The sequence below is a fragment of the Labrus mixtus genome, chromosome 17 (assembly GCF_963584025.1).
Source record: "Labrus mixtus chromosome 17, fLabMix1.1, whole genome shotgun sequence".
Lineage (NCBI taxonomy): Eukaryota > Metazoa > Chordata > Actinopteri > Labriformes > Labridae > Labrus > Labrus mixtus.
Window position 1 is genome coordinate 16,918,889 of NC_083628.1, and position 25,407 is coordinate 16,944,295.

Genomic DNA, 25,407 nt, shown 5'->3' on the forward strand with positions numbered 1-25,407 from the left:
AGCTTTTTGATTCCATCTTCTCCTGATATATATGAATCAGCTGGGTTTATTGCAGAGACCATTCATCTTTTAGATCTTATTCAACTGGAAGCTGCTGATGGCTTCTTTCACGACACTCTCTTTCTGTTCTCCCCTCCTGCATGTCTCTCTCCCCTCCATCTCTTCCCCCCCCCCCCCCCCCCCCCCCCCCCCACCTCCATCATCCCGTCATCTCACCATGGTGATGCTGTCATGACAACTAAAGTGCTTCCTGAGTGCTTGTTGGGTAAACTGAGTTTCCCAGAAGTGCTTCCTCCCTTTTACCCTCCCCCTGCTACAGTAACATGCTCACACATTCACATGCTTTTCTATACTTGTGAGGAGCTTTAATGACATCGAAGGACATGGCCTAAATCCTAACACTAGTCAAAGCAAACACGAAAGGTGACTTGCATAGCTTTAAGTCAACCTTGTTATAACCTCATCAGTAAAACCAAGACATAAACCCTTAAAAATCTCTTTTAAAGAGAAATGTAGGCAATTCACAGTGTCCTCACAGTAATACCAGAGCAAACTGAACATACAGAAAACACACACACACACATTTCTGCAGTTGGTGAAATATTAATACAATGATTCATTTAGCATAGCAAGCTTCTTTCCATGAAAACATGGATATTTCTAGAGTCCAAGACAGTGGTGGATGTGGCAGGTTATGGACAATTCACTGTTAATTAGGTCAGATGACCTGTGTTTTTTGGATGACATTGTTGGTATCTCATTGCTGTTATGAAATTTTCCTTTCTATTTACATTTACATTTCTAACTCATGCTGCTAATTTCATAGGTGTTTTATTGCATAAAGAACAGTACTGTTCTTTAATACTAAGCATATCATATATACGATTAATTGAATGTACTCTAACAGCGTGTGTATATGCATATAACATATGCACACGCTTTTGTAATACGTTTTTAAACATACAAAATAAAGCTTATTTGATTCAAAACCAGTTTCATGTGCAAGCATTTCACTTATAGACCTCAACCAATTAGACATCAAATGTCTCTGGAGTAATAATAATGTCATTGAGATCCTGACCTATGTGATTGCTTGCAATTTATGTTCTAAGTTGTGGGTCAATTGCTGTTGCAATAAGTAAATGAGTGTCAGTGCATGTTATATTTACAGTTTACTCGTAGCTATGGTCCAATGGTTTGATGTTGGTTTATCAGCATGAGTTGGCACTTGATTTGTCACGATGATATATTGCTCATAGTTAATCTTGATCACTCGACTTTTACAAGGGAAATGATTTGGTTTATGTTTGAAAGCTTGTTGGGACCTTTTTAACCGCTTGGTATTTTCTAGAGGCCTGATTGTGAGAAGAAATGGGTGCTCAACAATGACCTCCTCTGCCATCCAGCAAACAGGAAAACCCCCATTGACTTGATTGTTTATTGTTATGGTATTATCACTCGGCTTTGTTTGTGTTCACACAGAGGCATAAACAAATGTGAGCTTGCATTTGAACAAACACATGCCCATTGGAAAACGCATACAGGCACAGTAATACAACAATAATAGGTGACGGTAGGACATCCTCATTCATGCACCCAAATACAAATAGGCACACACACACACACACACACACACACACACACACACACACACACACACACACACAGATACTCTGTTTATATTACTTTGTCCAGTAGCTCACTGTGGGACAAATACAGGAACAGGATATTTACTGTGTTTCCTGACTTGGTTTATTAGTTCACAATAGTATCTGGTAACAAAATATCCATTGTATTGAAATTAAGCTTTACCATTTCTATGTTTCTTCGGCCATAGTTTACTCTTATGTCAGCCCTGCTGTGTCTGTGTACAGCTGAAAAAGAGGCAGGAAAGACTGAATATAAGTGTAATGTCACATATAGAGCCATTTGACATTTGGGCCGTTTTTTTCTCATTTCAGATTTTTGTTTGATATTCAGTGGAGTACATCATTATATTAATTCAAAAACATGTACTTAGTACTGTAATTTAGTTAATTATGAGGTTATTTAACATTAAGGGACAGCTTTAGGTAAACTCACTCAGTAGTTCTTTCCAGGTGGTAAGTTATCACTTGGCCCTCAGTCAAAGTGTCCTACATTCAGTCAGTCCTAAAAGTTGATTGAGTGGAAATAACCCAGCATGTAAAAATTGCACACTCACAATAAACAAGTTATTTTGACTTTAAATTCTCAAATTCATTTGCTTTATTTCTAGATCCGTTCAAGGATCAGATGTGATCAGTTTGAGGAAATACTAAAGGTAAAGAAAATGAAGGGGTGTACCGCGTAACTTGGTGAAGTGTAATAAAGGTATTACAATCAGGAGAGACTTAATTGAGAATGGACAATTATTTATTTAACAATTAAACGTGCAACAATTTAGAATTAAATGTGCAAAGTCTTTGGGGATTAGACTCCATCGTGATGACTTCATGTACTCGGAGGGGTAATGAGGCCGACAGCGGGATAGGATATCCCCATGTGGAGTCTAGACACTGGTGGTGGTGAAGAGGAATGGAGGCTATGATGAGGAGTGGGTTTCTGAGCCTGAATCTGGACTCGGCTGAGCTGGCATGGAGGTGACTGGGGCGGAGGAGGGTTGCAGCGGTTGCATTGAAAAGAGAGAGTGACTGTGGAAGAGAGAGAACGAGTTTAGCATTTGGCAGCAGCAGGATGATTGGTTGAGAGAGGTTGTGAAAGAAAAAACGTCCATAATCAGCTGATCACCAGAGCAGGTAGACGTGGGAAGTAGTAAGGGGAGTGGTATAGGTTGAAGAGAAGAGATGAATGAATGTGTGATATAACCAGTGGTGCTCATGAATAGTAGACATGAGCTAAGATATGAATTTAAAACATTACATAACAAACTTGGCTGTGTGTTGATAATAATAATAATAATGAATCATCAGATTCATTTATACAACTTACAACCTCAAAAACCAGCAGAATGACATTAAAACGGTGTCTTGTTGTATCAATATGTTGAATAAACTGACAAAAACCCTGAAGTACAACATACCAGTGTCACACACAATAAATACTTTGTGTTGTGAGTGTGACCCTTTTATTAGTTTCATATCTTTCTTTGTGTTTTCCTATAGATTTTGATTTTTATACACAGTATATTGCAGTAACGTCAAACTTTTGTTTTGTACCCCCCCTCCCCATCTGGTTTGTATTTCTCTGTCTGCCTTACTGTCTTTAATCTCACCACATGACAGCCAGTCATATAAATCAACATGTTTCCAATTAGAAAAGGATGCTTGTTAAGAGGCATCAGCGGACACCACTGGATCCTTAATTGCCTGGGATTCCACTGAGTGACGCATATTAATTACGTATTAACCTCTCGCACACAAATGCATACAGGCACATTAATGTGAACTGCATATTAATTACCTATTACCCTTTGTGTTGTGAATTCAGAGCTGCATAGCATCAGAAAGACAGCTTGCCTAAGGGCAACACACAGACACACACCCCTACACACACACTCACACACTTATACCAAAGCATATTGCGACCATAATGATAAGTGTGTATAATGTCTGTGTGGGTTGTGGATTCAAAAGTGCATGCACCAGTTTTGTGTATCCTTTAACACAATTAACGTTAAGATTTAACATCTTTACCGCCCTTGCATCTGAGACTGTTTCATTAAAGGACATCTAAGAAGATCCAAAGTTAAGAGATAATTCAATTAAATGTAGCAAGACATGTTTAAAATAAGATATTTAAAATTAAGCTATTGACCACATGGCAATACTGATAGATGGTTGGACAATGACTCTATTTTTTTTATATTTAGTCAGAAAAGGTCCTTGACACAAGTTAAGTATGTCCATATTGTTAATCATAAATCTACTCAAGAAAGAAGCTATACATTGTTGTGCCAGATACATTACTGGTCTAGCACAAATAAATATGTCTGCGTTCCTAAAATAGTTGTATGTGCATTGGTCTTCTTTGTCACTGAGCATTTATTTAAGTATATCTTTTGGATTAAAACCTTCATTTAGTCACTTTGTATTTAAATACAAAGGCCACATAAACTCAAGTCACATTTACAGTAACTTTGTTCCCATTTAAAATATATTTAATTAGCTTGCATGTTTTCTACTCATGTTCTGACAGACACAAAAAGATTTCAGTTCTCCGAGGGTCCGCTTGAGGCTGGCTCCAAGAGCCCAGAAGTCACATACACACACCCCATTCATACACTCACTTTACAGCAGAAATTAACACGTTTGCGGCCTGGTACAAAAACAGTATTGGTCAGATTACTTTGCGTTGAATTTTTAAAAACGCAACCGATTTCATGAAATATACAAGATATGCATTGTTTGCATGCATGTTTGTCAGGAGGCTTAAATCCCACGTCAGCTCCAGCTCTTAGCCTGTTGTGAGGTAGTATGAGAGTTAGACTGAGACAATGATTTCCATCATGGTGGCTGACACCATGAGCCTCCTGCAGTAACAGATGGGTGACGTCGCTCAGGCTTCGTTCATTAATATTTACAGTCTGTGGTCTGTACATGTGGAATAAGCTGTCACGCCATTTTTATTGTTTCGGCCATGGGGTGTTTGTGTGTTGGAGGTGGGGTGGTGGACTATGGCATTAAATCTGTATGGAACCATAAATGTGTTTGCAGAAACTGTGCTGAAGCAGACAAAGGATCAGGTGTGTCCTTCTGCCCACAATGTTGCATCCTTCCCTTCTGTCTCACTCACAAACACAAAAAGTGAACAATATAGAGATGCAATTCAAAATATACCTTTTTGTAATTGTGCGTACTTTTTTGTAGGCATCAGTATGAAAATGTATGTCTCCTTTTGGGAATTTTACCATTTTAACAGAACCGAAGACAAAGACAAAATTGATGCTGCAGCAAAAAAACAAAACATCTTCCATCTTTCCTCGTCTGAATAAAAGATGCACTAAGGCATTCATTATCATTTTTTTTTTCTCAGTTACGCATGGATTATCAAATGTTATACCATCTCATAATTTAAAACTAGGCCAGCTTCATGGATGCCTCAAAAGCATTGTCTTGAGCCTCAACACATAATCAGGCTAAGCATTGAATCCTGTGTTCTGTGTACTGGTTTAGTGTGCGTGCGTGATCCAGAGGTGAGACACAGAGCGATCCAGGGCAGAAGGAAAATTTTTCAGGCCTAATGTTCCATGACAATGGACCAAGGTTCTGTCAAGGGGAATCAGAGCCACTGCTGCCTAATGACTGAAACACACATGGGCACACACACACAGACACACTCACAAATCTTCTCCCCCATTCTTCCTTTGTCTTTCCTCTTGCCTCTTTTCCCATTTGAACTTGGCTTCTCCCTCCTTTATCCGGCATCATGTTATTCTCCCATAGTATTTACATTTCTCTTATTTAGCTGTATATTCCTCTCATATTTTTATTCTTCTCTCCTATGACCTTTTAGTCTAAGTATATAGTTCTAAATCACAGGTACAGGCTGCATAGCTTCATGCAACCACACAGACCAAAAATGTGGAAAGCAATAGATTTGCACCTTGAAGCTTTGAGAGAACAAAGAAGATGAAAAATATCCTGTCTCCTCTCTCTGGTATCTGCAACTCTCCCCAACAGCAAACAAAACAGATATTTGTATATCCTTAAGTATTTTATACTCCATGGCATATCTCTATTTGTGTTTGTATCATGGGTTTCAACAGCCAAAACAAAGTAGAAAATGATGTTATGATAATTCATTGATTGGTTAGCTTTGGGACGCAGCGATGGCAACAGAGGATGTTGATGTATTCTTGGGTGTTAACATTCTGTGTGTGTCGCCCTGGTGTCTACCTGCCCCAGATAGATCACCCGTCTGACTGTGTTTTTGTTTGTGTGTGGAAAAGAGATTATGTCTGTTCCGGTGTTGGTTGTTTTGTTTAGTATGCCTCACATACGGGGTTGTTTGGGTGCACATTTGTTCAGATGCAAGAGCAAATTACTAATCGGGTACGGGTTGAAAATCATTGTCTGGAATTCTCCCTGTGTGAAGGAACAATATGATAAAAAAAACAAGCATTTTGATTGAGATATAAGAAAATAAAACAACAAATATGCAAGTCCCAAGAGGAATATAAGAACAAATCAGACTTGAGAAGGTTCAAATCATAATCAAAAATCAAAAAAATGTGTATCTTTTAATGTCTCTGATAATGCTTAAACAACCTCAACCACCCGGGAAATGACATTACTGTTTTGATACTGACCTCCTTTTTTTGTCATAGGAACTAAGAACTGTCCTGCTTTTTCTCTCCCCCACGCTTTCACAAACCTTCTACTCCAATAAACCCCTTTCCTTCTCTGTTGGAACGTCTACTTTTATCATTTCATCTTGTCTTTATTCAACCCCAAACACCCCCCCCCTCCCCCCCCTCCTGCTCATCTTTCAGTCTGCAAAATAGGGTTTTACCGTTCGCTGCTGGACTCCGTGGGCTGTAGTAAATGTCCTCCCCACAGTGTGGCCAGGCAGACCGGAGCCACCGCCTGCAGTTGTGAGGATGGATACTATAAAATTGACTCGGACCCTCCCAATATGGCCTGCACACGTGAGGATAATACACATTTCTATGTATTCACTCTTATTTTTGGATTTAACCAATCTTTGCCAAGTTTTTGTAAATGGGCTTATTTTATATTTTGTGTATATAATGAGATCAGATTTTAAAATTAAAATGTAACTTTCTGCTCCTTAAGTTGCCGTTGTGTAATAACATTAGATGTATTTGTTTTTTTTGTCTGCTGCTAAACCTTTACATCTCCCTCAGGTCCCCCCTCTGCTCCACGCAACGCCATCTCCAATGTCAACGAGACCAGCGTCTTCCTGGAGTGGTCTGTCCCGATGGAAACAGGTGGCAGAAAGGATGTCAGCTACAACATCCTGTGCAGACGGGTCTTACCAGATGGAAGGGGCTTTGAAGAATGTGGTCCAAACGTACGCTTTCTGCCACGCCGCGTCGGCCTGTCAAACACGTCTGTGATGGTTGCCGACCTGCAGTCACACACCAACTACAGCTTTCTGCTTGAGGCTGTCAATGGTGTGTCCGAGCTGGCCAAAGATCACGCAAAGCAGTATGTGTCACTTAATGTGACAACCAATCAGGCAGGTATGTAGCACGAGATGTATAACAACTATCACTACTTGCCTTTTGCCCATCACAGCCTCCTCATGAGTTCTCAAATTAGCACCACATCGTCCTGTTTTTCTATCTCAAGTATTCAAGCTTCTTTTGAGTTTTACCCAGAATAAATAATCCCCATTTAGACATAGCTGTTTGCCTATTGAGACAGCAACAAATCAATGTGTAAGTTGAATTCATTAAACAATAATCAGGGCTTGAAAGCATCGGCACCAGATGATCAAATTATCACAGTATTTGTCCAACAAATCTGTCACTGTGTTCATTTTCCCTCACCCGCCTTCCCCGCAGTGTAGGAGAGAACATTGCACAGTGGAACGCTTTTTTTGCTTTTGCCTTTCTTTCCAAGATTTGTTTCTGAAAAAGCAGCTTGGTCCCCTCATTACAAAATCAAGAAAAACAAGAATGTGTAACATACTGAAAGTGCTTCATATGCGGGCTGTTTCTGTGGTGTAGCAAGTGTTTATTCTATTTGATTCTATTCATGCCTATCATAAACTTATGAATCAGGCTGATGATGCATAGTAATTCCAGGCTGGGAAGTATCACTATTGAGCAATCCCCAAAAAGGAAAACTGCAGCTGCTTTAACCAGCAGCTTTTGTGTAACACGAGGGAAGCTTAGAAAAACTATTTTGAGCACCGAACCAAAAACGATAAATTGAGCAGCACAGTGGGCAAACTTAAAAAGAGCTCAACAATATAGGACCATAAAAAGAATCCAACTGCTTCCCATGGCTGTAAGTATTGAACGTTTTGTTGTCTTTCCTTTAAAGGGATATTACAATTAATTTAGGAACCCAGTCTAATGTTTACGGGAAGAGCGTCCCGTTGTAGCATTTTATTTGCTTGTAATGAAATTAGTGGTACACTGTTAAATGAGGTTAATGCTTTTCTTAACAAGGCTTCCATCTGGAGGGAAAGCCAGAGAATAAAAATATATTTTTTAAGGGAGGATGTTTTAGCCTTCTTGGTCTACACTCATGCACTTAGAGACACTACCATACAGCCAACGATCCTGCCTATCTTTTTTTTTTATTTTTTATGTAAAACATTCACTCTTATTCAAACAGCACTGGCCTATGCCACTTGGATCGGGTTTAGTGTCGTGCCCAAGGAAAATTCATAATGTCTGCAGGAGGAAGATCAAACCGCTGAAATTCCTAACAATGTACAATCTGCTCTATCCTAAAGCCACAGCAGCCTGAGTTGTAGCAGGTTGGGTACAGTTAGTCTTGGGGAGAGAGAGGGTGACAGGCAGACAGAGAGTGAGGCAGACGTTTGTCTGACAACTGAGAAAACTGACAGCCCTCTAACTGTGTTGTCACTGTGGCTGTCAGCAGTCTGAGTGGATTACAGCATACCACAGAACACACATTTGGCGTGTTGGCGCTGTAGCTGGATTAAAGTTAGCCAGTCACTAGACCAAGTGGAGATTAGGGATTACGTTAGATTACACATGGTCGACGGAGTCACAGACAGATACATTGTGCCTCTCTCTGGCATGGGTGGTGTTTTAAGTACAACAATCAGATCAATTCAGTACCCATGCAGTTTATTCACGCTGCAACTTTCATACAGGTTAGTGCAGTTTAAAGTGACACACATGTGAATAAACTTGAATATTATAACATGTACTGTATTATATCAAACGAAGTTAAACTAAAGGCACGTTTGAAATCTTCAGTCAGGCTGTTCCAAACACTTGAGCAAGTTGAAAAGCTGCCGAATCATATATTGAAAACACAGACAATAGTTCCTGAGTTCACAGCAGCATGTTTGATTAACTATTTGTCATGTGTTGTAGAAAATCTCTAACATGTGGTCCTCAGCAGTTCCATTAACAGTTGTTACAGAAGGTTTTCATACAATTGGCTGATTTGTATTAAGATCAAATAAATTAAATAATGTTACCCATAAATCCCAATAAATCGTGAATCATATTTTTTTAAGTTAATGCTTCCCAACATGGGGTCTGGACCTCTCAAAGGGTCAGCAGTATGATTTGAGGTCTAACGTAGAGAATCTGAATCAGAATCACTATATTCATTTGATTTTCTGTGCGTACCAGAAGGATTTACCTCTTTAAGCCCAAAGAAATAGGAAAGGTGATGACTTTTGCGACATGCAATTGCTTTAATCTTGGAATTTTTAATTTCCATTGATTTGTCTTAGGTATATATTCTTCTTATCTGGTTTTATTCCTCCAAAACTTTCCACAGCTGTTCATTTGAGTAAAATGTCAGGACTTAATAAACAGTGTCTAAACATTCATTAGAAGTACATTATGAAACTGTCTTCTGGCTGAAAGTTTTTCCAAAGAACCTCTTACTACATCCAGCCTTACTTGCAAATGCTGCCTTAAGCTCTGATGCACTTTAGCACACTTAAGCAGTGATGTAATGCTGCACACACCCTCAGTATGTATCACTGCTGCAATGTTTGGACTTTAATTGCTTGATATCTTTGTGTCAAGTCATTTCCCAAAGTCATCAGACTAATCATTACAATAATCCTGAGGCAATAATTACTCTGATCCTGCCTCCATCTCTATCTCAAATGTAATTACCCAATAAGACAATGATCAGCACTACATCTGTTTTTGTGTGCTTTCAATGTTCTTTGCTTGTGTGGGTAAAAAGGTTTTTACAACAAGCTGAGACTGATTTTCTGAGAGACAGGGGAGACCAGGGACTCAGACAGACAGAGATTGAGAAAAGGAGTTGGAGAGTCTGCCGTTTGATGTGGGAGGTGTCACACTCGATAAGGGATCCGTGAAATAGGTGATTTCACAGTGTCCCTGTGAAGCCCTGCTGAATAATAAAGTGTCGGTTCTCGTGATGAGGAGAGGTTAATGGCAGGAGGAAAGGTGGAAAGAAAACGAAAGAACAACATGACACAGTCAGAGTTAGAGGGACAGACTGTAAGAGAAATGATGAGGTAGTTGTGATAAGGAAATAAAAAGTATGGTTGCAAGAGTTGGCAGGTGGAAAAGGATAAGGAAGAAAGAGAAGGAAGGGGGTCAAATGAACAAATTCAGAAAACACTCAGAAGTCTTGTGCAGCTTAACAATTTGGAATGCAAGTCATATATTTGCACTGCTTTGATGTTTCCTTTCATGCTAATACAAAAATGTGATAAGGTGGCTTTGCAAGCAACCTTTAATAAGCTGAAGAAATTAATTGTTTTAAAAAAATCACCAAACTCAATATAGAACTATCCTTATAACCCAATGGCTTTCTAAGTGTGTATGTTTTAGATGTTTGATCATTCCTTGTAAATTATACTCTAAAAGTTTGAGTGGCAATAATCATATAATTAAAGTGTCTCTTACATGTAACAAAATCATGAAAATAAGAAGCTAAATTGTCTCTCTATAATCACAACAATTCATTCATTTAGTCGCTAATAAGCTTGTTCTGGTTTCTGTTGAAAGTCGGCATTATCTGCTTCTAATGTTGAGCACTGTGAACTAACAGCATGCATTGCTAACTTTGCTAATTTTAATCGTGACAGCAAAAGAGAAAAAAAGAGAGAGAATGAGAGGCAACCTTTTTGTTCACCTACAAAGACTTCTTACATCTGTCTGTGATGGTGCATTTCAACAGTTGAGAGACGCAAGGCATTATATGAAAAGAAGGATAGGAGAATAGGAAATTGACTTGCGCTTGTAAAGAGCTCTTCTGACTACTCAAAGTGCTTTTACACTGCAGGTCACACTTAACCATTCACACACTGATGGCAGTGGCTACAATGGAAAAGGGTCCATCAATATTAACTTATCCCATTCATATACATTCACATGCAGCTGACACTTCAGCAGGAGCAACTTGGGGTTAATTGTCTTGCCCAAGGAGACATCAACATGTGGCTGCAGGAGCTTCAGTTGAGATATGGCCGACTCTACCGCTGAGCCACGGCTGTGGAAATTGATGTAATTCAGAAATTGATATAATTTCCACAGCCATTGAAATAACATCCAACAAGGGTCCAACGACCAGATGAATACATCCATTATCAACACTCTTTACCTTAAGACAAAGAGAGCATCAATCAGTAGGAGTATCTAAACTTTTGTACCTCTATAAATACGTAAATGTCTTAATCCAAAGAGTTCCCATGACATCACCCATGGGTTTGTTGACTGCCTTTTGAAAGCCTCCAGTGGTGGCATAAAGTATTTGCGATCACTTAGCTGATGTTTGGTAGCCAGATTGTGATACTCAACCAATATGTTATCTAAAATCTAAGGGAGCTTTTGAAAAATGGCAGACGCCCTCCACGCTTATGCTTACGCTCTTAATGTTCAATGAAGAGTGAGTGGCCACACCTACCAAGGATCCATAAATAATTGGCCTTCTTATTACTAGTGCTGGCTTATATTCAGCTCTGGTTCATTTCAAATACTACTCATAAATAAATGTATCAAACACATTCTAAGCTAACACATCTGGTATGGTGAGTGTGCATACTAATACTTTCCTATTACTTCTTTCTGTGTCTGGAGCCTACTTTTTGTCATTCTCTGACGATAGTTAAACCATACAGTTAAAGTTCTGTATTGATTTTGGTGATACTTTCGACAGAGAGAGGCTTACATTCTGCACTGTAAAAACATGGCTTTTATCCAAGGCTGTAGTTGCATATGTCCAGTAAATAGCTTTTACATTTTCTGACCTTTGTCTGCATGGAATGGCATTTTCCAGAGATTTATTTTGGTGAAGTGCATGTTCATTTGTGTCTGAGTTAACACTAGTGTTGCTTGTTAGCAGATGTAGCTCACGCTGGAAGTGTTTAAACATGGAAGTGTGATTCCACTATCTCCTCGGTTGCTAACTTGAAAGTGTTGCTTGAGTTTTGTCAACACCCTTTCATTATGTCTCACCCTCTATGTCTCCCCCTCATAATTCATCTCTCACTTTTTTTCAATTTGTGTCATCCCCTCCTGCTCCTTAAGCACACACTTTCCCACTCCTCCGTCAGCTCCCACTTCTTCCATCAACCCCCAATCTCCTGCTGTTTCTATGTTTCTCAGTTAAAACACATTTTAAAAGACTGGTTCATTTAGTCTCAGCCAAGGAGCTATGACACTTAAAGGTGTGACATTGTCCAGAAATGTGCATCTGCTGACTTTGTGTTACTTTTTGTGTTGCCTTTGTACATAGACATGTTGCATCTGAGTTGTATTAAACAAAAACTGGGAAAGTTAAGAAGGAACAGGCATAGATGACCAAATATCTAAAATGGTAAGAGTGCAAATTTGCTGATTTAAACATTTTTATATATCAAATATTTAAATATTCATGTATTACATGTACTAAAAAAGTACCACTATACTATTCAAACAACTCTGAAAAAATACCACAGAAAAGTAAATTACTTTAAAGGGAGCTTCAATCTTGCACATTTTACAGCTTTTAATTAAGCTTAAATCATTCCACGCTTCCTTTTCTGGATTAAAACGGCGATGTTATTTTTGCAAATAAGTTTATTTAACAACTGTTTTATTCAACCCCTAAAAGTTCAAATGTATGCCTTATATCATCCTAAGTTTAAGGTGTTTTCTAGTCACATTTACTATGCTTATGTAACTTGGTGTACCAGGCTTTAGCTGTACACCCTCATAGGGCATCTTCTGTTTTAACTTTCAATTAAATATAGAAAGGCAAACTGCATTCATGTTGAGTGGATTTGAACTTCAAGTTTGGTGTATTGTTACCCGTTAAGCTGCTGAGAAAAGAACCACTCTCTCTCATCTACACATCGTGTGTGTGTGTGTGTGTGTGTGTGTGTGTGTGTGTGTGTGTGTGTGTGTGTGTGTGTGTGTGTGTGTGTGTGTGTGTGTGTGTGTGTGTGTGTGTGTGTGTGTGTGTGTGTGTGTGTGTGTGTGTGTGTGTGTGTGTGTGTGTGTGTGTGTGTGTGTGTGTGTGTGTGTGTGATACGGTTTCTGGTTTCAGGCTTTTAAGATGTGGCAGATAACACTTCTGTGCAACCATCCACTCATGGATAGAGTTACTGTGTTTGTAGCAATGATTTATTCCCTGCAGAGTTCTGCTGAGGCCATTGAAACCTTAACAGTGTTTAGCATTTTCAGTAGAGGATTTCCAACAGACACACACTCAGGATGTTGTTGCCTTAGGGAGCATTTTGCCTGGTGAAAAGCTCTTTATGTGTCAGAGACTCTTCAACTGTCCCTCTGAGAGAGGGGCCAACAGTTCAGGTTACAACAGTCTGGTTTGATGATTGATCTAAAATCATCCTAGCTTGGGTGCCAAACTTGCAGAATAAATCTCACCCTAAAATAAAATAATAGAATTGAAAACTTTGCAAAGACACGAAAAAACAAAACATAGTTAGACCTTAGAGTTTCATTCTTGACAGTATTGCTCAAGTTTAAAAGTTGTAAAAAAAAGTACAATCTGTGTTTATTTCATAATGCATATTAATCACAGCAAGCATCACAAATAGCTCTGCACATGATACAATTAAATAAAGAGGTGTCACCATAAGAGAAAGGACTTATCATTGCTGTTGATTTCCAGCAGATTTCACAGCTAAAATGTTATTTTGTGTTTAATCACAGTGCTTTCTTATGGAACATAAGTCGGGTTAGGCTTTCAAATTAAAGAGATGCACTTTAAAACACTACATCATACTACTGTTTTTTTTTTACAAGTAAAACCAGATAATGAGCTTTAGTGTTTAAAATGTTTTTTTTATACCTTTGTGTGTGCAGCGCCCTCCCCAGTGAGTGTGGTGAGAAAAGGTCATACAGAGAAGAGCAGCATCGCCCTTTCTTGGGCAGAGCCCGATCGGCCCAACGGCATCATCCTGGAGTATGAGATCAAGTATTTTGAGAAGGTAATAAATCTATAAATTATTTTTTGGGTCCAAATACACTCTGTCTTTCATTTATTTTCATTTTAATAAGTGCACTATAAAACCGCTATTGGTGCTTAACCGATGAGATTTATGAAGATTTTTGTTGGTTTCTCTGAAGCTAATTTATTGACTATTCCATATACTTTTCTTTTTTTTTGGGGGGGGGGTTCTTTATTGGAGAGACAGAACAGTAGATAGAGTCTGAAATTTAGGAGAGAGAGCTGGGAAAGACTTGCTGGAAAAGAGCCACAGATCAGATTTGAAGCCTTGGGCTCTGTACATGGGGAACGCAAACCACTCAACACCAACATCCAATATAAGGATGTTTTTTTTATCATCTTTTTACATTTCACATATGTCCATACCATACTTCATTTCTATGAAGTAACTTTTTTGAAAGATAACAGCATCATGCTTAACATCATTTTATTTGTAGAAATCAGTTAGTCTGTAAGTTTTTTTTACTTGATCAGCTTGATCAGGCACATTGAAAAATCCTTAACTCACCCTTACACTGGAAAGTGCTGTTTAAAAAAAGGTCTTGTTTTTGTAGTATTTTTTAATTGGACTTTGGTAGAGACAGCAATTTGATGCCTCTATTACGATCTTTGTTCACGTCCCTACATTCTCTCTTTCATCCTCTGATGCCTTCTTTTCTGGGAAAGGTCAGAATAAAGGCAAACAGGAGAGCTGAGCAGTATTTGTGGTCAGTGGTTTGCTAATGGCTTCTGCCTAATGGACCGGGTATTTAGCTTTGTTTAAACCTGATGTGGTTACAGTTGGGAAACTGATACTGCACATGCACTTTCACACAATCAAGCTCACACCAACTACAGGTAGTTCATCTACGAAAATGTACAAAAATAGAAGAAAAAAAAAATTTCAGGAAAAACATATCTATTTAAATACTGGCTGAATGAATAACACAGCGAACATAACCATTGAGGCTACACAAATGTTTGTATGCATGTAAAAGAATAGTACTAACCCCTACTTGTTTTCTCTTACTACAGGAGCAAGACTCCAGCTACACCATTATAAAGTCCAAAGAGACTGAAATGGTGGTCGACGGCCTGAAGCCCTCATCAGCCTACATCTTCCAGGTCAAACACAGTGCTGATAAATATTTATGTGTAGACATTCAAGTGTGAAGAGATGCCAAAAAGCTCTTAATAACAGTCTGAGATGAGTGAGACATTACAAAGTAGTTGCTGGATCAAAGTCATTCAGAGCTCTTTTAAAATATACATTATTAGAAAATAATGATCTGATATCTGTAGATGTGATCAGATTGAATGCATTACAGGTGCGAGCCAGGACCTCAGCAGGCTACGGCGCGTTTAGCCGACGTTTTGAATTCCAGACCAGCCCTTACTGTAAGTACACTTGAGAAGGAGAAAGTGTGCGTGACAGCATGATGTCACAGAAAGTGTCAAACTGTATGTGAATCACACCTCATTTTGGGATGCGACATCGGCAACAGACACCGGGTGTGATTTTTGTGCGTGTAGTATTTGTGTCTAATCTCAACTTTTTTCTTTGTCAGTAACGGCTACCAGTGAGCGGACTCAGGCTTTGATAGTAGCTGTAGCCATCACACTGGCTCTGGTACTACTGGCAGTTGTTGCTGGGTTCTTGCTTAGTGGACGGTAAGAAATAAAAACATGTCGTCAAGCAATATTCACATGTGTGAGTGTGATGGTCAAAGTTGAGCATAAACTAATTTTAAATACAATTATTTTAACTTTATGACACACACATGTAATGTAACATTTCTGTCTATGAGGGCGTCCCCTTGTCCCTACTGACCTATCGAAATCTCGGTTTGGACTCTTCTGACTTTTGAGCAGTAATTCGGTTTTAGAAGCATGGGTAGTTTTTCTTTTCGTCCATAGGCCATGTAAAGGATGCTTTTTAGGTTTCAGCAGTAGTTCATCAATGCAATCCAGTCGAGGCTCTGGTTTCATGCCACAGGGTTGCTTTGTTACACATTCGCACCATTTTCCTGACACTTTAAAAAACCCACATTTTTGCTGAACCTGCATGCCTCTGGACTAATATGACCTTCACTTAACCTTGAGCAACTCATTTTCACACATGATGCTCACACACCTCATATACAAATGCAAAAGCTGCAGTGGAAGCATTTAAACACAGAGAGAAACATGTTGTTGCTGAGAACTAGTACTTAGCATGCCATTGTTAAAAGGGATCTTTCTTTAGCAGCTTTTATTATACATTCTTATTTAATTTAAATAGTAATGGATGTCCTTGAAACTCCCTAAAATCTCTGTAAATATATTTACACTTTTCTTTCTTTTTTTTACATATTTGCTATTCAACAGAAACAGCAATTTTATATTATTTAATTTGATGAAACTACTGCCAAGTTAATTTTACTGCAACATGTAAAGCTCGGTTGGGGGATGGTCAAAGCTCAGTGTGGATTTAGATCTACATCTATAATTTGGTGATGTAGTCATTCACATTTCACCCCTTTCATATATTTTTGTTATTGAACTTAATTTACTCTCCATCCTGCTTAAACTGGTCTCCATTTCAGCAACTTAGTTTATTTTCTTATTATTTTGAAGTCTGTTAATATGTAGTTGTTTGTCAAAAGCCAAGATAAATAGATGGTGGAGCTTTGGTCATGATTGAAAAGTAAATCAGAAAGACATAGAAGGCATTTGGGTTTAGCAAGACCAGATTTGAGGATTGGTGATTATTCTCGTTTCGTGTGGGGGAGGAATACCAACATTTTCCAGTAATGGATTTAGGACACGAGCACTCCAACCACAATTTACCCCCCTGCATGACCCTCTATACACACATACATAGACATAGAGCATACATGTTCACACACACACACACACACACACACACACACGCACACACACACACACACACACACACACACACATGCGCACACAAAATTAATCATGCATGCATTGTTAACGCACACACACACACTAGTAGGAAGTTGGAGGGCATGCTGGGCATTGAGCGTGCTCAATCCCCTTGACTCAACAGATCCGGCAAACTAAACACCCTCAGGCAGACACATGTACAAAACACACACACACACACACACACACACACACACACACACACACACACACACACACACACACACACACACACACAGACTCCCCTACCCAGACTATCCAGCTGCCCATGCCAAACCCCTCAAGCCAAGCTTGGTTATCCTGCAGAGAGTCACGATGGGAAAGAAGTGGACCCACCCCTGTAGATGGCCCATGCATTGTTTTCAAGAACAATACGTCAGAAAAACTCTAAACCCTTATTTTGTTGACTTTGTGTCTTACAAATGTAGTCAAGTAAATAGCATTTACCCCGAAGGTATACACATTTGCATGAGTCTGTGTGTCCTAAGAGCATCATTTGTTTTTGTGTGTTTGCACATAGGATCCAGTTGAAAAGCAAACCTCCTGTTTAATCTGGGTTATCTGTGGTTATCTCTGATGCTGCTTGTCAAAATATTGACTACTAAAGCTTTGAGCATACAGTACGCACAGACGCACATGCATGCCACAAACAATCATGACAGGGCTTTGGCCTATATATCGGGGGCTACATGGACATACTTTCTCACATCTGCATGACAGAAAAAGATCTGTTATGGATGAATATAGCCAGGGGTTAAAAAAATGTACTTTTGTTAACTCGACCTAAATTATCTATCTTTCAGTTGAAAAAAAACTTGAAAAAAATTGTAATTTCATACATTTGTAGTTTTGAACATTTCATAAATTATATTGAGCCTTTTATTTTAGCAGTAGGAAATAAAAAACATAATCAGAGTGTGATCTTGCCCTCTATTGGCCAACATTTGTGTTTTTGTGTATGGGCCATTTTGTTCTATCTTTACTGTGAAATCTATTTGTTGCCTTTTCCCTGAGTGTAAATATCACTTTAGAGACACAGTAGATTTAACCATAAAGGCATACAATATTTTTTGCTTCATTATACTAGAAACTGGAGATGTGTGTTAACAAAATACCTCCATGCATTGATAAATAATGGTATTGTGAATGAACAAAGTAAAACTATTCTACAGCAAAATCTTGAAATGTTTTTTTTTTCGATGCTCAAATTTCAGAAAAAGCTTGTAAATGATAATACAGAGGCAAGACATTTGCTCTGATGTGTTTGTGTCCTCTCCCTTGCAGACGTTGTGGCTACAGCAAAGCAAAGCAAGATCCTGAAGAGGAGAAGATGCATTTCCACAACGGTCACAGTATGTTAAGAAAACCCAAATTCATGCTGTCTGTGTATGTCTGTGTGTGTGTGTGTGTGTGTGTATGTGTGTGTATGTGTGTGTGAGGGAAAGTTCATCTAAAGTTTACTCTATGTGCACACTACAGGGTTCGGACAGCGGTCTTGTTCATGAGTTTGTACCTCCCTCTAAGCAAACACATGCGTGTGTGTTACCAGTACAGTTGACTGGCACTTCCACAGGCCTTCTCCTCTGCAGCCATGTTGGCAGAAGGCGCACAAGCTATGATGATTTGTAGGCAATAACAGCTTAATATTCACCACCACATTTTTGGCATGGTATCCTGCTAACCATCTGTTGCCATCAGAGCTGGCTGTGATGGGTCATTCAACACTAACAAGTGCCAGTATGTGTGGTTTAATGTCATATTGATACATACTGTGAAAGAAAATATGTTAACGACTAGTCATGCCCACAGAAAAATGACTTTAAGAATGTTTTGTTTTGGGGAACATTGAAGGATGTGAATTGTATTTGCATGTTAGATGTATTGTATTCTGTTATTAAGTATGTGGCGTGTTAGGATTCAGTAGTTCTGAGCATGTACTAAATCTCAGAAACAATACAATGAGTCAGGAAAAACAATGAAAAGCGTGAGAAGCTGTTTTCATTTAATTTTTCAAATTTTATCAACGCAAAATTGTTTGCATGAAAGCAGATTTTAGCCAGAATGTAAATATTTTGAAAAAATGTATTATAAATGTTATCTTAAATGTTTAATTCTACTATTGTTAATGAACTAAATAATCATTCTAATGCTGGCAATAGTGATTAAAAGATACCTTTATCTGTAGCAAAGTCATTATTCAGGTGTTCAGAGTTGGACCATCCATGTTGTGTCCCCTGAACTGATGTAAGTAATAGTCAATGATATATAGTGATGGTAATAATTCTATGCATGTGTCTGCAGTTAAGTTTCCAGGAGTGCGTACCTACATTGACCCCCTCACCTATGAAGATCCCAACCAGGCGGTCCATGAATTTGCACAGGAGATTGATGTTTCATTCATCTCTATAGAAAGGATCATCGGAGCTGGTGGGTTTCTGCATGTGATGCTGCATTGTAACACTCTAAACATATCATCTAAACACTAATGAGCCTGGACTTACGTCTTCAAGTTATATAGAATCATATAGAATTACATCATTTTCTCATTACCTCGACAATAGTCTCATCTTTAAATGCTTTCCATTGAATAAACACACATTTAGACACAGTCAAACAAATCAAACATTGTGCTTGAAAACGACAGTTCCCATGGCTCAAACATGTTGAGTGAAATCAGCCCTTGTACATATAAAGTAGTTTGGTGTCAGTCTAGTGTATATAAACATTAGGAGCACTGATGTGTTAAGTGATGCTTGCAGGTAGACAGGACAAGTTAGTTATTGACCCTGAACAACACATGCAGGATTTAAATTGGTAGATTTATTAAATATTAATGAATAATTAGTTTCTTTTAAACTTGGACCAGCTTTATTTTAGCATTCCGAAGTCATTTGGGTTTATTATCTTCAAAATGTTGTGTTTTTTTTCAAGAATCCTTACAACACTACCACCTTTTAATGTGAACTTTTAACTTTTAGATTCAGGTTACTTTGAAAAGTTGGTTTCACCGTTTGACTAAACTTTTGCAGCTCAATATGGGCTGAATTCAGGGTCCACAGTCAAACACTGTGTTTTTCTTTAGGGGAGTTTGGCGAGGTATGCAGTGGACCTCTGAGGCTGCCTGGGAAAAGAGAGATGCAGGTTGCCATTAAGACCTTGAAAGCAGGATACACTGAACAGCAGAGACGTGACTTCCTGTGGGAGGCATCAATCATGGGCCAGTTTAACCATCCAAACATCATCCGTCTGGAGGGTGTGGTCACCAAGAGTAAGTTATCAGCAGATTTTAGAAGGACACCCTCTTGGATGTACTATATGTCATAATGCAGATTACTAGGACTCATCATAATGCCTTCTACTATGTAGACATTTCAAGCTGCACATGTCAGGTTCTGGTTTACTTGTCAGACTCTTCTAAATTCTTTAGTCTGCAAGCTGTTCATTGTCAGGGTTTTTTAGCATCCATTACATTACTTTCTTCTCGACAGCTTCAGCTGTGATTTATAAAGTACTGTGGTTTTTACTCTTTTAAACTCAAAAGTATTACCGATATCATTTGGTGGTTCAGTACAGGAAAAAAATCTATCTATCTAGAAACAGACCTATGGCTCATCTTTTCTTTCTCTCAAATTATTATTGTTATTTATGTATCTTCTATGTATTCTTCTGTATTTCTCAAGTTTATTGTGGATATTTGGTTTCAGGCAAGCCAGTAATGATCATCACTGAATACATGGAGAACGGATCACTGGACACTTTCCTCAAGGTAAGACCGGGGAAGAATAAGAATTCAAAAGAATAGGGTCATGGAAACTCAGAAGGTAATGAAGAAAAGGACTGTATTAGTGAAGGGCAGAAACACTTTGATAAATAGTTAGATGATAATTATAGGAAATGGAAGGTGGATAATGAGGAGGGAGAGTAAAATAATGCATAGTAAAAATCTCAGTTGTGGACTTGTGTTGCACTGTACTAAAGTAAATGGCAAATGGGTAGAGTTGGAGAACCATTACTTGCTGACATTATAATTGAGATGATTATTATCTCAGAGATGGAAAAGCATTTTATCTTCTGGAAAGGAAAACACATCACTGGAGGCATAGAGTATCAGCCTGGATGAAAGAAAGTCAGCCAAAGCTATTATCAATCCAATTCAGTGCCATCATTCTACACATTCAAGCATAAGGTAATAAGGAAAGAATATGTGATAGTTGTGAAAATGTGGGTAATCATTTAGGCAACATATTTCAATGGGAGTTGGTGCTATACAAATAAAGACTGAAAGCAAATTTACTTCATTGTGTATTGAGAATAGTATTATTCCTGACTACATTTGATCATTGAATCTTTTTTATTGTGGCTATTTTTTTTTATCTAAGGAGTTCAGCCCTCAGTGTGTATACCTTTTATACACGTTTTAATTTTATTCTTACAATTGTGAAATGTTTCGCTTTGCTGGAAAATCTGAATAAACATAAACACTCAGCTGGAATAATGTCTGCACTTTCCTGAAAATGTGTAGTATACTGAATAGAGAAGGTGAAATCTAATGGAGGGACTGGCTGTCAAATCCCTAAATGAAGTGATCCCTCTCCAGAGCACTTCAGTCTGTTCACTGGTTACAATAGCAAGATGTTCAGTTGGCAGACAAGGCTAAATCCTGCATGAAAAAATGGGTACATTCCTGCAGCAGATGGTAAATGGACGGATGAGGAAAAAATAAGGTCAAACAATTGTGAAATTGTTAGGGCATATTTCTGAAAGGCAATTACAGAAATATTTGGGAAATGGCGATAGCAAGGTAGTGTTTGGAAGGATAGGTCTTAAGGGTAATGCAGGACCTTTACCTTAACAAGATATCGTCACTCAGACAGTGTGGAATAAAATTGTCGTTGTGAGACAAAAGACAGAGGAAGGTCATTGGAGATTTTCTTTATGGTCACTGGAAACTGCTGACATGACTGGTCGGTGTGCCTCGGGAGTAATCCTGGATGGCAAAGGGGAGGCAGAGGAGCTGGGGGACAAGCAGGCGGAGCAGAGAAAAAAAAAAAACCCTGTGAAGTAATTACATGGATGACTGGTGTACTGAGGTCGGTATAAATGACACAGACATGAGAGAAGCAGGGGCTAAACTGAGTTTTGGATTTAGTGTCACAGTTATGGGCATTGCACCATAGGACTCATACCTCACATCTTTGACTCAACATCTCATTTCACATGATGCTGTGGATGGATGGTTTGTTTTTTGGATCGAAAGGCTTGAACTAAAAGTGAGAGCTGTTATCTGAAGAAATCAACAGGGTTTCCATGATTGAGGATGAGACTTTCTGAAATGTTCTGTTTTCATCAGTTACGTATGGAGGCATACAACCCTTCATAGTAATAAGCTAAAGGAAAATTGTTCCTTGTTTTGTTTTCTGCTCATACACTAATCACAATTTGGTGCTGGTCAATAACGGACCACTTACAAAGTTATGTAGCATAAACTATTATCAAGTTATAATTAAGATTGATGGCCAAGATGACCAATTGGTAAAAATATAAACATACTTGGAAGAGATGGGGTTTGATCAGTGATGTGACCAGAAGTGAAGATTCCAGGGATATTTTATTCATTCTTGGTTTGATCTTAAGAAATTGCTACAACTTTGAAAATGAAAAAGGAGATCTGTAGTTAAGAGGAGCGAGTTTGTAGTTTTCTAGGCTCACACCTGATCACTGGGTTTACTTGAGGCTACTTTGCTCAGAACTTATAGTCAGGAATTGATTGGAATTGCATGTGCTTGGTTTTGACGAGGATTTGTTTGATAAAAAGACTTAACATTGAGACTGCTGCACTCCACTGCTGAACGGCCAAATCAGTGATCTAGTCTCCTGAGTCTGCCAGCTCTTCAAGAAGTTACCTCCTGATGAGTCAGACATTCTTCTTCTTCTTCTACTTCTACTACTTCTTCTTCTTATACTACTTCTATATACTAAATCTGCTTTTTTGTCAAGTTTGTCAGGTAGACTGCAAACTCCAGTAACTACCAATCATTTTAAATTGGACAGAATAAATGAACATGCTTTTATTAGAGAAATCCTTAATGTTGGTTTTGGTAAGCCTACAGAACACATATAAATGATCTGAGGTACAAAGATGGTCAGTCGATACCAAACATGGAGAAGAATTATTAGAGTGCGAACATCATTGCCATTACAAGAAGGTAATTTGATTATTAGACATATACTATTTCATTTGTATATTTCCAGGCATGAGATGTGCAAATGAGAGTAACTCTACTGCCCTAAATTATTTTCACTTTGACTTTATGTTCAACTCGCAGTGCAGGTTTTTTATCCCACTTGGCTGCAATAAGTCATACTGCTGCTTCCTAGTTACCAGATTTTATAGCGCTAATAGCGGTTTACTCGAGATCTGACACTTCATAACCAAACAAATTCCAAAGGAGTAAGTAATCCTCTCTGAGAACTTACAAATTCCTTTACTAGTGCATACCACCATGTTGACATTTTACCTGTGTTTGAGGCAAACTCCAATAATGCTATGAACCACTGAAACTCAGAGAAGTGGTGTTAGCTTTGTATTATAATTATTGATTTTATAGTTAAATCAATCTCAAATGTTTACAGTATATTTCTAATGTCAGACCATATGGTTGCTCTGTTATCATTACAGAACGAGAAGATGTAGAATACAGAATTACTAAAATGCATTAAGGCACTGTTAAGAAGTATTGCATTGGATATGCTCAATAACTGAAAGTGAATTTGGGTATGTTTTGTTTTATATTTTGTTTCACACTTAATGTTATCTGTTAATTATTCACATGCAATGTGTACAGTGGTTTAATTAAAGATACTGGAACCAAGTTAACAAAGTGTTTTTTTTTTCTTTTCCAGAAAAACGATGCTCAGTTTACCGTTATTCAGCTGGTTGGTATGCTGCGTGGCATCGCTTCTGGCATGAGGTACACGAACAAGTACACATTAACACAAAGTGTATTCACTGAACACATAACGGGAACAACGTTCATGTATAATCCCCTCCTTTATTTATGATCCTTGTAGATACCTGTCCGATATGGGCTATGTGCACCGTGATCTTGCAGCTCGTAACATCCTGGTCAACAGTAACCTTGTGTGTAAAGTATCTGATTTTGGCCTGTCCCGAGTCCTTGAAGATGACCCGGAGGCTGCATACACCACACGGGTAAGAATGCACGTTTGTGTGTGAAGAATTGGGCTGCAGCTATGTTTCTGAACCTTAAAGTTTTGTCACAATTAAAACGGTTTGCTTGACAACTAACAATCACATAGAAATAGAAATAAGAAGCCAATGATGGACATTAAGGGCTTTAGCCAGAGAAGTTTTCACTGATATGCTTAACGTCAGAAATATTAATCTGAAACTGTCCACAACGGCATGTGTAGGACATTTATATTTAATCCTGTGTGTACTTGTGTGTGTTCATGCAGAGAGTTTTGCATATCAGACTTTGGATTAAGTGGAAAAATGTAACACAAGAGTCTTGGTGAAATCCAATACACACATACATCCTCGCACTCACAAACACTCAAGGACGGCAGCAGCAGGTTTTTAATTGTGCAATGAGTCCCAGGCTGAGCGGCAACTTGTCAGCCAGAAAGGAGCTGCTTTCGGCAGGAGGATGACCAATTAGTGCTCTGCTCAGTCTCTACAACACTCAATTAGCAGTGGGTATTGCTGCCTAATGTCAAATATACTTTCAATCACCTTTCATTTTAAGACCCCCCACCTCCACAACCGTTTTCTCTGCTATCTTTACCTTACAGCCTTACAGAGTAGTGAGAACAACATAATTCACCCCCTTGAAATAATCAGACCCAGCGATATCCTGCTGCTAATTTCATCAATTCTGCATCAAGCTAATTTTACCACTCATCAGCTGAAACCTCGTTTTCCTGTGAAACTCAGCAAAATCCCTGGCCCCCAACAGTTTGTTCAGGAAATTTGAAAAGGAAAGTGAAACTTGGTTTCATTAATGAGTTCCTGGATTGGTTTTTATTTTGTGTAATTGTGGGTTGGTCGGACCACATGGAGCAGAAATGTCTCAATTAAGATCTGTTCTGGGGTGCCATACCAGATAGTCTAGCATTTATATCTCATACCCAATATCATAAAGGTGGGTGGCCAGGCTTCAAGTCAGACCCTCGGCACTTTGCCACATGTAATCCCCCGCCTATCTCTTCAGAGTTTTCTTCTGAATGCACTGTCCTATCCTCTAATAAAAAAAAGCTTACCTTGTGTAAAAAAAAAAAGAGAAAGACAAAAAGTAAAAACTTTTAAAAGAGTGCAGCCCTACTGATATACATTTGTAGAAGAGTAGCACTCAGTTGTTGTCAATTTCAACATATT

General features: G+C 38.5%; 1 protein-coding gene across 1 annotated transcript in view; it reads left to right on the forward strand.

Moving 5' to 3' along the window:
• LOC132992413 (ephrin type-A receptor 5) overlaps positions 1–25,407 on the forward strand; it is a 51,447-nt gene that overhangs the window by 17,777 nt on the left and 8,263 nt on the right. The window contains exons 4-15 of the mRNA XM_061061673.1: positions 6,473–6,628; positions 6,848–7,186; positions 13,955–14,079; positions 15,114–15,203; positions 15,407–15,476; positions 15,647–15,749; positions 18,294–18,361; positions 19,311–19,436; positions 20,092–20,277; positions 20,714–20,775; positions 23,913–23,980; positions 24,081–24,222. Of these exons, the coding sequence (XP_060917656.1) occupies positions 6,473–6,628; positions 6,848–7,186; positions 13,955–14,079; positions 15,114–15,203; positions 15,407–15,476; positions 15,647–15,749; positions 18,294–18,361; positions 19,311–19,436; positions 20,092–20,277; positions 20,714–20,775; positions 23,913–23,980; positions 24,081–24,222 (1,535 nt within the window). The remainder of the gene's footprint in view (positions 1–6,472; positions 6,629–6,847; positions 7,187–13,954; positions 14,080–15,113; positions 15,204–15,406; positions 15,477–15,646; positions 15,750–18,293; positions 18,362–19,310; positions 19,437–20,091; positions 20,278–20,713; positions 20,776–23,912; positions 23,981–24,080; positions 24,223–25,407) is intronic.